The 14,266-nt window shown below is 41.0% G+C and overlaps 1 protein-coding gene across 1 annotated transcript in view; it reads left to right on the top strand.

Moving 5' to 3' along the window:
• Positions 1 to 14,266, top strand: part of NEB (nebulin) — a 191,668-nt gene that overhangs the window by 157,801 nt on the left and 19,601 nt on the right. Inside the window, exons 126-135 of the mRNA XM_054723403.1 lie at positions 3,627 to 3,737; positions 4,278 to 4,382; positions 4,911 to 5,015; positions 5,939 to 6,043; positions 7,606 to 7,716; positions 8,116 to 8,226; positions 8,774 to 8,887; positions 9,662 to 9,766; positions 13,217 to 13,321; positions 13,840 to 13,944. Of these exons, the coding sequence (XP_054579378.1) occupies positions 3,627 to 3,737; positions 4,278 to 4,382; positions 4,911 to 5,015; positions 5,939 to 6,043; positions 7,606 to 7,716; positions 8,116 to 8,226; positions 8,774 to 8,887; positions 9,662 to 9,766; positions 13,217 to 13,321; positions 13,840 to 13,944 (1,077 nt within the window). The remainder of the gene's footprint in view (positions 1 to 3,626; positions 3,738 to 4,277; positions 4,383 to 4,910; positions 5,016 to 5,938; positions 6,044 to 7,605; positions 7,717 to 8,115; positions 8,227 to 8,773; positions 8,888 to 9,661; positions 9,767 to 13,216; positions 13,322 to 13,839; positions 13,945 to 14,266) is intronic.

Raw genomic sequence — 14,266 nt, 5'->3', positions numbered from 1 at the left:
CAGCTCTTTCAGAGAGCCAGTCTTAGTCCTGTAGGACTTGAACTCAAGAATAACTTATTTCTTCCCCAACTCAGAGGTCCTACCTTCTTCTTCATTGTCTGTTCTCTCAAGTATTCGTTTAAAGAAACAGGTTTGGGATACATTTGGTTGTATGATTTTCAGTAATAGCACATATGGGATTCCAATCTTTTGGAAGATATAAAGTAGTAATATCAAGTGACAAAACAAGCCATAATGATGAAGAGACAAAAGGTTCAGATGCCTGATGACAAGCAAATATGACTTTTTAATTTTTTTAATGTAATCCTCCTATGCAATGTTTTATTATAAATTAATGGAATTGTATAAGCATTTGATACCAAAATATGAAATCACCAACAAAAAAAACACACAGTGTAATCTCTAAGAATAATGAAATGTAACAAGAACTTTCTAATGCAAAAATTTTTAATATGTTTTTCAATTCCCAAGGTCATACCATTATCAAGTTAAAAACAAAGAAATGACTTTGCCTGTTGACATTTTAAGGACTTTGCTGTATTTATAAATCAAGAGGCTCATATTCCTAATTCTAAGTGAATGCTCTGATATGGAGAATGAGACCCAACCAGATCCTTTTATGAGTTCACCTTCCTGTGTTTACTTTCTGTGAAAGGCTTGCCTCTGCATTTACAGCTTCATGGTGTGACCCCCCTGGCCCACCTATTTGTGGGCCCTCCCCATTCTGACTTTGCTGTCTTGCTGGCACTCTAGGCAGACTACCTCAAAGGCCAGAGGAGAGGACACGGGCACGGCGCCGCATCTTATGACACCCCTATGATGAGGCATCTTAAGAGAGTTAATGCACTCATGAGTGATGTAAGACTGGCACCAGCAAGCCGAGATCTCTGTCTTCCTCTTTTTCTTGTCGACTTTTCCTAGCCTTGGTCAGGGGACTGACTGACCAAGTTGCACTCTTTTCTGTTGATTTTGTGTCGGCATGTGTAGAATGCTATGGAAATTTGTTAAAGAATATTCTTTTGCACACACCCATCTTCTCATGCATGAAGCTTGCCCTCTGGAACATACCACTTGGAGTAGGAAGATAGACTAGACTTGGACATGGCCTCCCTGTATATTTTGGGTAGCTGACAAAGAGCAAATTAAAAGATGAAATGAAAACAAATGAAGAATCTCATCTTCAATCACACAAAGAAAACCTCTGCTGATGGCCATTGTTGATGTTTAATACATATGAGACTGGCACTTAATACAATCTCTCCACTCAGGCATACTGTGAACTCACAGTTCTTTCACTCTCTGTTTTACAGTCTTAATAGCAAGAAGTTTTCTAATTCTTGGACCTGTTCTTCAGTCTTTACAAGTACCAATTCCTTGATAAGGAGCTGAGCAGTTGGATCTCAGACCTTTAATTAAATTAAATTTTGGAAGAATAATTGACTTGAAAATATTTCCTATACCACATCCATGTAAGCCAATATCGGAGCCTGATGGGATTATAAATGCTGGTGTTGCACTTGCCAATACATGGCATTGCATGGTTGCCTCTCAGGTTCCGTGATTAGCAAGAAAAAGAAGTCTTTACCATTCCGTAATGCGCATGTATGTAGTTTTACTGTACTCATTCCTAATCCAATGCCAGGAATTTACTATACTTACTGCCTAGTCCCAGAATTCCTGGAGTCCTGATTCTGATGTGTGTCCATATCTTTCAAATGTAGTAATTCTTAAGGAGATCCAGTCAAAAAGGAAGTCCGTTTTGTGCTGAACTCGGATTCATAATGGTAGTTTTCTAGGTTACATTTGCTTGAGAGTCTTTCTGTGGGAAACGGAGGCATAGATTTTTTTAATTAAAAAGTTGAAAATTTAAGTTTACTTGAAATTAACAGAAGAAAAAGATACGGAAGCAAGACCAATGGGTTTGCTGCTCGTTAAAATATTTCTTCAGAAACAAGTTATTTCCTAAAAGATAGAAAGAGGAATCTAACATACTTCTACACGAAGCAGATTTTATTTTCATCCGAGAATCTGGGCCTTTGCAATTCTTCTTCCTCGGTCTGACTCTGGACATCTGGTTTCCTTTGCCTTGCTGTGTTTCACAGCTCTTGGGATCACCCCCAGCCTTACGGGTTTCTATGTCCCTTACAAGAAGTTTCCTCATGACCTCTGACTTTCCTTAGCAGGCCTCTCATTTCTTTGAGAATGAATTTTTTTCAGAGAGGAGCCAGTTATTTACATTTCCTTTTCCTTTTATGTTGTGTTCCTCCTCTTCCTTTATGTATCTGTCTCCATGTGCCTGCATCACGTGGTACTGTTTGCATGCTTATTTTTCCCTATGCATTTCCACTGAAGGTTTATTCAAAAGAAGTGAGTGTCAGCTTTGTGGATGCATTTCCTCTGAGGTGGCAGATGTCATTGTTCTTAGCATTTGAGTGGTCTCATTTGTGTCTGTCCTGCTGAATACGTAAAGTGGTGGGGAAGTGAAATAACATGATGAAGCATGAGGGGTGCTGCTTTTAAATGTCTATAGAGTAAAATATCAGGGTGAGTGGGTCCTGGGGTGCTAAATGAATGGGCGAGTCTTTCATCTTACCAATAACAGAAATTCTAGATTTCCCAGAGAGTCAAATATTGCCCTTTTAGCTGGCCAGCATCTAGAGATAGCTCATTTTTCATTCTTGGAGTGAACAACTAGGGGACTTAATCCTACAATACTCCTGACAAAGGCATTAGTCTGTCTTTCAGTAAGGAACTGCTCCTGTTTCAGTTTATCCTGTTGAATTTTCTTATAAATGAAACACCTTCTTTAGCTGTTTTACCTAACAGGCGTAATGACTGTTTCTTCCTTTCATCCCATCAAATCACATTTATTGAGCAACTATTAGTGCCAGGCATTATGCTTATTTTTTAAAATTGAACTACTTTAGTTCTTTGCATAGTCTTAGAGTTATGAACCTAAAAGTATATTTAATCCTATTCTCTCATTATTCTAAAGTAGCTCACTTCTTTCTTCTAGTCTGAAATGACATAGAAGCCATTAATTCCTAAACTTTGTCCTTTTTACTCGAAAGCTATGCCATTTTTTTTTTGCCAAGTTTTAAAAAATTAAGATGATGTAGCCAAGTACTATTTTAAAATAACAATAAATTCTCCTAATTTAACAGATGCCTGACATCTCACCCTTCTGATCATTGACGATCCCTCTTGGAAATCCTTGAAACAGACCTAAAATGCTTTCAGCTTGTCTAGTTGGAGGGCCAAGGCACTCCAAATCAAATACATCCCATCACTTCTCTGAACTTAGCCTGATGCATTTTCCTTTTGTTTTCGTTTTGCATTAAAAGGAGGTGATCATCTTTCATCACTCTGGCTAATCTGAAGATGATTAGCCAGAGTGATGAAAGATGGCAAATACAATTCCACTGGATCTTATTCTTGATTGACTGTTGTCCCAACCTAATTACCATAGTGCCCCTTTCACTATTAAAAGAGTCCTAGTTTGGATAATAAACTATATGATCACTTTATGTATAACGTGTGTTTTTTTCATTTATATTCTTTCCAATTCTCAGTCCTCAAGTTAACTTATGTTCAGGAATAATTTGGATTTTTGCATTTGCTGTTAGATTAAATACCGAGAAAATTTCGACAAAGAGAAGGGCAAGACACCAAAATACAATCCAAAAGACAGCCAGCTCTACCAAGTCATGAAAGATGCTAACAATCTCGCAAGTGAGGTATGTTTTTTAAATTGTGGTAAAATATATAACATAAAATATGTCATTCAACTATTTTTCCAGACATTAATTACATCACAATTTTATCCAGCTACCACCATAATTTCCAAAACTTTTTTATCACCCCCAAATAGAAACTCTATATTAAGCAAAAAACTCTCCATTCCCCCCACTGGTAATCTCTAAGCTACTTTGTGTTCCAATAAATTTGCCTATTAGAGATTTCATATAAGTGGAATTATTCAATATTTGTCTCTTTTGTCTCCCACATAATGTTTTCAAGGTTCATCCATGTTGTAATGTGTATCCAGAATTTCATTCCTTTTTATGACTAAATAATATTCCATTGTATGTATAAACATTCTGTGCATTCATCTGTTGATGAATTATGTTGTTTCCACTTTTTGGCTACATGACTAAGACACGATTTTTCATCACCATCTCCAGCATTTGTTTCCGGATGAGTCTTACTATGGTTTCCGCTCGTACTGTTTACTATCCCCTATTTACATAATGTCCTTTTTCCCTCTTAACATGCAGGTTAAATATAAGGCTGACCTCAAGAAACTTCACAAACCTGTGACTGACATGAAGGAATCTCTGATAATGAATCATGTGTTGAATACGAGCCAACTAGCCAGTTCTGTAAGCTCGGTCATTTGCTCCAGAATCGGCTTGTTTCAGCCAATCGCAGCTAAATTCCTCCTCTGAGCTCACAGGCACCTAACTTCTCTGCTACTGACCCACTAGGTTGATTAAAAAGCTCCTCTCTTGTTTTGAGTGCGTTCTTCTAAATTACAACAGTAACCTACCACCTCTCCACTGACGATAACACCTCCCAGAATATAACAAAATGCTTTTATTTTTAGAATATTTCAACTTTTTTTCAATTAGCCAATCTCTTTCCTCCTTTAAAGGACCTCTTTCACTTTTCACTCTGAAACCCCACTTCGAATATGCTGTGTGCCCTAAGTGTGTACAACCTGTATTAACTGACAAAGCTGACTGTGGATCTCCAGCCTTTAAAGCTTTTTCTTACCCCCGTAGTTAGCATGTGCTCATTTTAATGTGGCCTTGCTCCTGCTGCTGTGTACATGTCTAATCCAAAGAGGAAACATAGGAATGCCACGCAGCTTTAACATCCACGTGCCCTTTTTGCCACCTTCCCCTCAGTACCAGTACAAGAAGAAGTATGAGAAGAGTAAAGGCCACTACCACACCATCCCCGACAACCTGGAGCAGCTGCACCTAAAGGAGGCCACGGAATTGCAGAGCATTGTAAGTTGATCAAGACTGACCTTTCCCCTGATGCTCATCGTCTACAGTGTCAAAAGCTTGGGTGGATTCCCCCCAGGATAGTAGTGACAGGTCTGCTAACTACTGCTTGAGAAAGTGTCCATAGATACAGGGGCTTTGAATTTAGTAACATTTTGAAACAAATGTTTATGTTATCAATGATAACAGCATCAACATGTATTGGAGAAATAGTACAATGTGTGTGAGTCAGGTTACTGACTGGGACTGGAAGCATAAGGTTATGTTACAAAGGGGAACAAAGCCCTTAATAATGACCCCAATATGCCCCATGGGCCTGCACTGCAAGTTAAGAAACAATGGATGATAGGGAGGCTTGGGAAGATTTTAAGCAGATAAGTGATATGATCAGACCTGCCAATGAAGTAGTCTCTGGGTATATTAGAAATAGCAAAATTTGCAAATAATGAAGGAAAGAATTGAGAGAAACAGTTATTAACCTATGAAGTTGCAGGCATTATCCATCAAATCAAGACTCCAGTTGTCTGAAAACAAGTCTTATGAAAGAAAAACTGGAGATTTTTAAAAATCAGAAGTATTGATTAATGCCAGGGTTAAAATGTTCACGTCTATACATATCAAATCTTGGCCAACCTTATCTATGGGTGATCTTCCCCATGCGTTTCTTTGCCTCAGCGTTTCGCTCTGCTTATCCTTCTGCAGTGATTCTCTTGTCTCCATGAGTTGAACACACATCCTGATTATGCCTTGCAGACAGAAATGGTGTTTTCCCCCGTGAACAACAAAGAAGTTCTGGATCTGTCTTGAGTGGCAGAGATGCCACCCAATTGGACATAATGTGTCCATTGAAAAATACTATCCTTAAGCTGGTATCTGTCTATAAATTGACCCGAGGAGGGATGTCTAATAAGGCTTTTCATCACTAGGTGAAATACAAAGAAAAGTATGAAAAGGAACGAGGAAAGCCCATGTTGGACTTTGAAACACCAACGTACATCACCGCCAAAGAATCTCAGCAGATGCAGAGCGGGGTAAGTCCTACGCAAACACACCACACAACAGATTAAAACATGCTTTGCTCACAAATGTATCCAGCTTTCTGTTATCCAAAAGTAGTAGGTGATGGGATGTTTTACCATATGATCACTAAAATCCTATGGTTCAGGTATCAAAAATGTTCTAAACAGTAAAATTTACCACATGTGTTTTATTTTAACTATCATTTTCATAGAAATAGAACATAGTAAACTATTCCTAATGCTGAAATTATATTGAATATATATATTTTTTTCATGAATGAAACATTCCCTCTGCATAGACTTACCATCAGCTTTGCATTGCTCCTCTCTCTCTCTCTCTCTCTTTAAAATTTATTTTTTATATGTTTTTATTAATTTCAGAAAGAAAGGGAGAGGGAGAGAGAGATAGAAATATCAATGATGAGAGAGAATCATTGACTGGCTGCCTCCTGCATGTCCCCTACTGGGGATCAAGCCTGCAACTGGGCATGTACCCTTGACCAGAATCGAACCCAGGACCCTTCAGTCCACAGGCCGTTGCTCTACCCACTGAGCAACCAACTAGGGCTGGATTGCTCTTCTCTTGATAGGTAGCCCCAAGCCAAACAAAAGGAGATTAGTGATCAAGGTGTTTATCAAAACATCAAAAGTCAGGGTGCCATAGTTCCTATTTTAGAAATGTTAGCAGAGGCATCTAAAAATAATTTTGTCCACATAACCTATTTAGTGATTAAACATAATAGATCATGATTATGAAAAGGGTCAAGTTTGTATCTGGTGACCTCAGGCTCTCCTTCCTCTGGGTTGTTTTATTTTTTTCCCTTGAGTCGCTTACCTCTAATTCAGAAGTAAAATCTTTTGTTGCCCTAAGAAAAATGTCATCAGGAGAGATGACAGTGGATTCCTGGGTCCTTCCCTCTGCTCTCATGGAGGGCCAGCCCCAGTCACATTTCCTTGAGGCCATTTGCTATGGAAAAAGTATTTCCAGAAAAATCAGACATGTTTCAAGTATGTGACCATCAGTAGAACTATGACCAAGTTAAGAGGCCAGCATAGAAAGAAAATGTAATATCTTCTTAAGACTGAGACATCCTATATAATCCTATATAATAAAAGCATAATATGCAAATAGACCAAATGGCGGAATGGCGGGTTGAGGGGGCGGGGCCAGTGAGCAGGCGGCACCAGGCCAGCCAAGGTGCATGCCAGCGGGCAGAGGGAGGTGACAGCAATGGGGGGGTGGGCGGCGGCGGTGACCAGTGGCAGTGAAGGGGCAATGGAGGGGTTGAGGGCAGCAGGGCTGGCCACTCGCTGGCAGGTGCCATCCCCTGATTGGCCCACTGGTCACCTCCCACAGAGGAAGGCCAGACTGCAGCTTAGACCCGCTCCCCATGGGTAGCGGGCCTAAGCCATCAGTTGGACATCCCCTGAGGGCTCCCGGACTGCAAGAGGGTGCAGGCCGGGCTGAGGGACTCCCCACCCTGAGTACACGAATTTTCGTGCCCCGGGCCTCTAGTAAATAATAATAAGTTTGTTTTTTTTCTTAACTTGTCTTTTCTTCCTACTCACATTAGAAAGAATATAGGAAAGAATATGATGAGTCCATCAAAGGCAGAAACCTGACTGGCCTGGAGGTCACGCCAGCTTCATTACATGCCAAATATGCAACCAAAATAATCAGCGAGGTAGTGCCCAGTTGGTCTTTTCTTTCCCTCTTGATCCAAATAACTGCACTAATGCCACTTTCACCACCTTCCACCATTTTAACCACCACCTAACTGTGGGTTTTGAGTTGGGTTCACATTTGGTCACCTAATCTATGATTCAGGTTCAGTCTTCTGATATTTTAATTGAGTACCTAATAAAATGTGCTTACCTTACCATTCTATTAATTTCTAGTTTTTACTGAATATTTCATATTAACTGATGAAGCTTATACTCTGCTTTTATTGATATCTTTATTTACTAAATTGCAACTGTTTAAAATTGAAAGGGCTTTTTATCTTTGGGGATTTTGACTCTTTACCTGAGAAGAGCAATCCAGGCTTTCTGGTCATCGTTGCTGCTTTTATTTTGTGATATAGAAAGAGTACAGGAGAGATCTAGAGGAAAGCATCCGTGGGAAGGGTCTCCATGAAATGGAAGATACTCCCGACATGCTAAGAGCAAAGAACGCCACTCACATCCTCAATGAGGTGGGTCCCCAGCCAACTGCGTGCACATAATTCACAGAGCATCTTCTGCTTCCTAGCCAAGATACACACACACACAAATCCAAAGAGATGAAAAGAGAGTTCTTGAATTTCAAATTCCATATCCAACATGATTATTACCATTAAATAAAATATATCTTACTTTCTAATGAGTTGATATCATAACAATCTGTGTCTGTAGCGGCTATCGCTATCATAACCTATTATTTATCTAATATTATTTACCTTGATCCATTTGGTGTGCTCATTTAAATAAAAACACCAAACGGGAGTGGTGTGCTCTAAGTTTAATCCTAATTGTTACCAAACCAGATTTAAAATGTGCTTTATAATTAATTTTCTAAATAAAGGATGTAAAGTGTTCAAAAAGAGGCCTTAAAATGGATTTTGGTGGTCACCACTGCATCCTACCATAGGGAAGGATGAACACTAGCAACTAAGGTCGCATGTTATGTGGATTTATATTCACTCTGTACATTTTTTATTTAATCATGGAAGTAAGGAAACTTTTTTAAAAATGTTACTATAGAAAGAATATAAGAGAGACCTGGAGCTGGGAGTCAAAGGAAAAGGCCTGAACGCCATGGCCAATGAAACTCCTGACTTCATGAGGGCCAAGAACGCTACTGATATTGCCAGTCAGGTCAGTGTCCCTATTTCATGTCATTCTTCCAAAAAAAAAAGTGACTGTGATTATAAGGACACAGATTGTCCTTCTGTTATCTAACTTGTTGGTCAATGACCGGCAAATGCATAGAGTATCATTCTTAAACATCTGCCTGGTGAATCCATCTAATAAAAGAATCAAGGACCCTTTGCTAGGCCTGCCTCCATCTGCCTTTCTGAGTCTGCAGCCACAGGAGACATTCAGAGCAAAGGGCGGAGATTGGGGAACCAAATAGCTGCTTGGAAATGGTATAGACTCTCTGACATCTGGCCTTGTTTCTTAGTCATCACACTCCTCTATTGGCACCAAGAATTCCTTGCTTAGAATATTTTGGGAGTCCTTTCTTTCCCTCCTTTCAAGGCCTAAATTTAAAACACAGTTTTTAGGCATCCCACGGTGTCTCACAGTGATTGGTTTGGGTCTTTTGCTTACTTGTGTATATAAACAATCCATGCCTTTCTGTCTGCTGATTATCTCCCTCATTTCCCATTACTCCTCTCCTCCGCCTCTTCTTTCCCCCACTTCTGCTCCCCATGCCCAACTAGATAGTCTCTCAACAGCTAGAGCGCATTCTTTCTGAATTTCACTCTTTAGTATAAAGCTATAAACATAATAGGGAAAATGTCTGTTGATTGTCAAATGAATGAATTTTGGGGGGAAAGAAATATTGATCACCTTTTAATCAAATTAGACCAACAAGTGTTGTGCACATTGTAAACATTTACTCAATTGTTGGGTATTCTTTTGCAGATTAAGTACAAGCACTCAGCAGAAATGGAAAAAGCCAATTTCACTTCTGTGGTTGATACACCTGAGATCATTCATGCCCAACAAGTCAAAAACCTTTCAAGCCAGGTAAGGACATTCATCAGGATATCACTCATTGACCCCAATCATGAAGTACAAAATCTTTGCATTTATTCGTAAGGAGGTCCTTTCAAATCACAATCCTGCCCAATAAAAGAGATGGGATTTATCTATGATGCAAGTTGGAATCAAAGTTTAGATTTTTGCATCAGAATTACAACAAATTAAATGAGACAATCTTAAGTTACTGAAGAACACTTAGAAGAACTGAAGAAACAAAGTAAACGTCTACATTTGGATTATAAATTTCTTTAATGAGATTAAGATTATGTCATCAGTGCTAACCCTGATTCCTCCCATGGTGGATAACTCTCCATCGTCCTACAAATAGAGAGATGAAGAAATGTGAGATATCCTTCATACACCAGACATACCCTCATTTGTTTTAATCTTCCATGATATTGGGAGTCTGCCATTTATTTGAATAGCCCCGGATTAGGATGTTTGCTGTCTTCTGATCAGTGAGTTCTAAAGCAATAGTTACCTGACCTGGCTATGCTTTATAAACACCTGGGAAGGTAGATTTTCCTGGTTCCACTTGGAATTTTGAAGCTAGTAAGTCTGATGTAGACCCTGGAAATCTGTTTTGTATATTTATTTGTTTGTTTTTAATCTTCAGAGATGATCAACTTAATGACAATCAAGTTGGAAGAATCATGAATTTAAACATTTTTTTAGCAACATATAATTTTATATCATAAAGTTAGACATGAAAAATATAGTTATTTCCAGAGAGTGGGCTAATTAGGAAGCAGATATATTCAAATGGGAGAACTGAACCTTTTATTTTAGAGGTGGGAGCGGGGAAGAATTTGATTAGCAAAGTTATGTGGGCCCCAAACTACCATGTTGTGTTCGTGGCAGGAGCCAGGGAGGCCAAAATTCTTAGGTCTGTGAGAGGCTTACCAGCCAAATAACCTCTGCCTTTTGACCTTGTTAACCCTCAAAGACAACCTCAGCATGTGTACCTTTTCCAGGGAGGGGTTAGTTCACTTTCTCTGCTCTTGTGTGCTTTCCTAGGCCTCTCCTGGGCTAGTGCCCCAAAGCCTGAAGGATGACCCGCAGGTCACTTCCTTCCCGGTCACTTCCTTCCCAGCTCAGATCAGAATTTGCCCCTGGGTGATGGACTGGTGCTTTCCTCAAAACTGCTTCTGGTTTCCACTGAGAGGACGTAGTTCATAACTTATAAGCTTCACATTGGCGGGGGGGGGGGGGGGGGGGGGGGGGGGGTTAGGGAGGGGGAAGAGGAGTGTTCATGCAAGCGTTGTGAGCTGACCCACAAATTCAGAATAATATTCTGAATACTCCTTCACACCAGGAGGTCTGGGACTCCCTCCTCTCAGAATGCCAGAATGCCCCTGAATTCCGGTGCAAACTGACCACTCCTCTTAGGGACTAGCAGGAACTCTGCAAACCAGGTGAAACAGCTTTTGCTGAAGAAAAGGAGGTCTGGTTCTGCCCTCTTCCCAGGACAGTGAGAACCCTTTGCCTTACATTTGCGTAACTAAGAAGGGTCTTTCCAGTGATTTTCTCCTGAAGGAACACATCTGGTCCTGGTGACCTGCCCTTTCCTTTCAGAAATGTCTGCTCTAACTGGCTTCCTGTTAGATGAATAAACTGCCGTGCCAGTACGGCCAAGGGTGAACCTGAGAGGGGGCGGTGAAGGACTGAGAAAAGACAGACAAGAGAATGAAGGCTGGGTCTCGGTGGGACGCTGTTCTCTCTGATGGAGAGCCTCTCTGATGGAGAGCTAGCGACAGCGCCACGGACTACAAGCCGTGTCTTTATTTTATAGCCAGATTCCACGAGGCAAAGTAAGGGTGTGGTCAAGATGTTTACAATATTCTCCTGGGTTTCGATCCTACTCCATTACATGCACCTGAACTCTATCAAGCCCACATCACTCAGGCACGTGGGGTCACGTGTTCAGACCATAGGTTCAAGCTTACAACTATAGCTGTTGGCTATAATTGTGCTGGGCGGGCTCTGCCCTCCAAGCTGGGACTTGCACGTGGCCATGAGAGGACTGTGCCCTCTCATTAGTCCGAGGCTTGAAGCTGGCCAAACACTGTAGCCGCTCTCCACAATAAACTCCAAGTCAAAATCTCTTATCTTAACCCTAGCTGGTTTGGCTCAGTGGATAGAGCATCGTCCTGCAGACCGAGGGGTTCCGGGTTTGATTCCAGTCAAGAGCATATACCTTGGTTGCAGGCTCCTCCCCAGCCAGGGCCCTGGTCAGGGCGCATGCAGGAGGCAACCAATTGATGTGTCTCTCTTGCATTGATGTTTCTCTCTCTCTCTGTCTCTCCCCCACCCCTCCCACAAATCAATGGAAAAATATCCTCGGGTGAGAATTAACAAAAATAAAAAAAAGTTCCACCACTTAAAAAACAAAAATCTCTTATATTAAATTTTCAACACTTATAAATGTAATTTGTATACAGCGTGGGCCAAAAGTAGGTCTACAGTTGTTTATACGGAAAATAATACAATAATTAATAAATAATAATATAAGAATAAACTGTTTCACGTACTCACAGCAGTAAAGCTACATTTGCCCCACCCTGTATAATACAATTTAAATAAAGATATATAGGAAGATTAGTTTTACCCCCTTACAAAAGCAGCCAGTTTCTTCCCTCAGCCCTCAGCCCTGCACACCCATACTTTTCAAAAAAGTGTCAGAAAGTAGAGATAAATACCGTATTTTCCGGCGTATAAGACGACTGGGCATATAGAAGCTTTTCCTGGGTTAAAAAGTCGTCTTATACGCGGAAAATACGGTAAGCTAGAGAGGAAAGTGGAAGGACTTGGTGACAAGCGATAAAGGAAAAGTCAGACTGTAAGGCAGAGTAAGTGTTCCACGTCTCTGAGCTGGAGGTGTTAGCTTAGTGGGGGACGGCTGCCTGGATGTCTGGGAAGACCAGCCCCTGTGATCAGTCCCTCCCAATAGCGGTTGGGGTGGGAGAGCCCAAGGAAAGTGATGGCTGGCTCAGCGCAGTCCTCGGCCAGTGAAAACGTCCTTCTCGCCAACTAAGGCCGGCTTTCAGGAGGCCTTGTCGATGGCTCTTAATCCCCCTGCTTTTCTCCACCTGCTGTGAACAGCCCGGCTCCATCCAGGTCACTGTAGGCATCCCCGTCTCCCGCCAGGACCCGGGCACACGGTCACCTCCTTCCTATGGGCCAGCCAACAAGCGCCTTTCTCTGCCAGCCCTGCCTGTCGGTGGGGCCTACTTAATACCTGGGCTCGGTCCTGCCGGGAAGAAGAGGCCTGTGCTACTCACGGAGCGAGCTCCGCTCTGTAACTCCCTAACCTCCTTGAACAGCCAGGAAAATTCGAAGGACTTCCCATCTGCTGAGCAGAAAGAGCTCTTTTAGGTCTCACTGGACCATCTCCCTGTGGTGTTCCCCGTCCTGATTTTTTAAATCTCTTCCCAGAAAAAGTACAAGGAAGATGCAGAGAAGAGCATGTCCTCTTATGAAACGGTTTTGGACACCCCGGAGATGCAGAGAGTTCGGGAGAACCAAAAGAACTTCAGCCTTGTAAGTTTTTCTTGAATCTACAGCACAGCCCCCGGGTCGAGGCAGGGCAGGGAGGCTGCCCCTGGGCACACACAGGTGGGCATCACCCCTGCAGTCGGGCGTGGAGCGGTCCCACAACTCCCACCCTCTTTGCTCCACTCACCTCACGCTTCAAGCCCCATCAAAGCATGACAGACCCATCTGTCACTTTGTTGGTGACTTCCTGTCACTGAATATGAACTATCATCGTTTGTATTAGTGGCAACATCTGTTTTTTCCACAGTTAATTCTAGGTAAGGTGTACATTAAAAAAAAATACACCCTAATTTGACATGTTACAAGTCTTAAGGTTTTTAAAAATTAACCTCTCCATTTAAATTTTTATTAAAGAATTTCCCTTTGGCTATCAGATGGTGATTATTGTGGCATAGACATTTTTTTAAACACAGGATTTTCACTTCCTTCACACAATATAGGACAATCAAAGATATATAAAACAATGCTGAAATCTTAACAAAATGTTTACTCTTTCTTCATAGCTCCAATACCAGTGTGACCTTAAAAACAGCAAGGGAAAAATTACAGTTGTTCAAGACACCCCAGAAATACTGCGTGTGAAAGAAAATCAAAAGAATTTCAGCTCGGTATTTACTCTTTATTTTCTATTCAATGCTAATCTAATAATTCCATACTCTTGAAAATATACTAGCTTGACAATTAACATCTAACCTCCCCATTTAATACCAGCAGTTATTTGTTAACATTCTCCATAGTTTGCTGTAAAACCATCATTCCACAGACCATTTGCATAACAATTTAAATCTGCTAACAAAGTAACCTTTCTTTCTTTAAATTTTTTAAAATATATTTTTATTGATTTTAGAGAGGAAGGGAGAGAGGGAGAAAGACAGAAACATCAATTATGAGAATCATTGATTGACTGCCTTCTACACACCCCACACTGGG

The sequence above is a fragment of the Eptesicus fuscus genome, chromosome 11 (genome assembly GCF_027574615.1).
Source record: "Eptesicus fuscus isolate TK198812 chromosome 11, DD_ASM_mEF_20220401, whole genome shotgun sequence".
Classification (NCBI taxonomy): Eukaryota; Metazoa; Chordata; class Mammalia; order Chiroptera; family Vespertilionidae; genus Eptesicus; species Eptesicus fuscus.
Note: the sequence above shows the minus strand (reverse complement) of the source record. Positions and strands in the feature narration are given on the sequence as shown.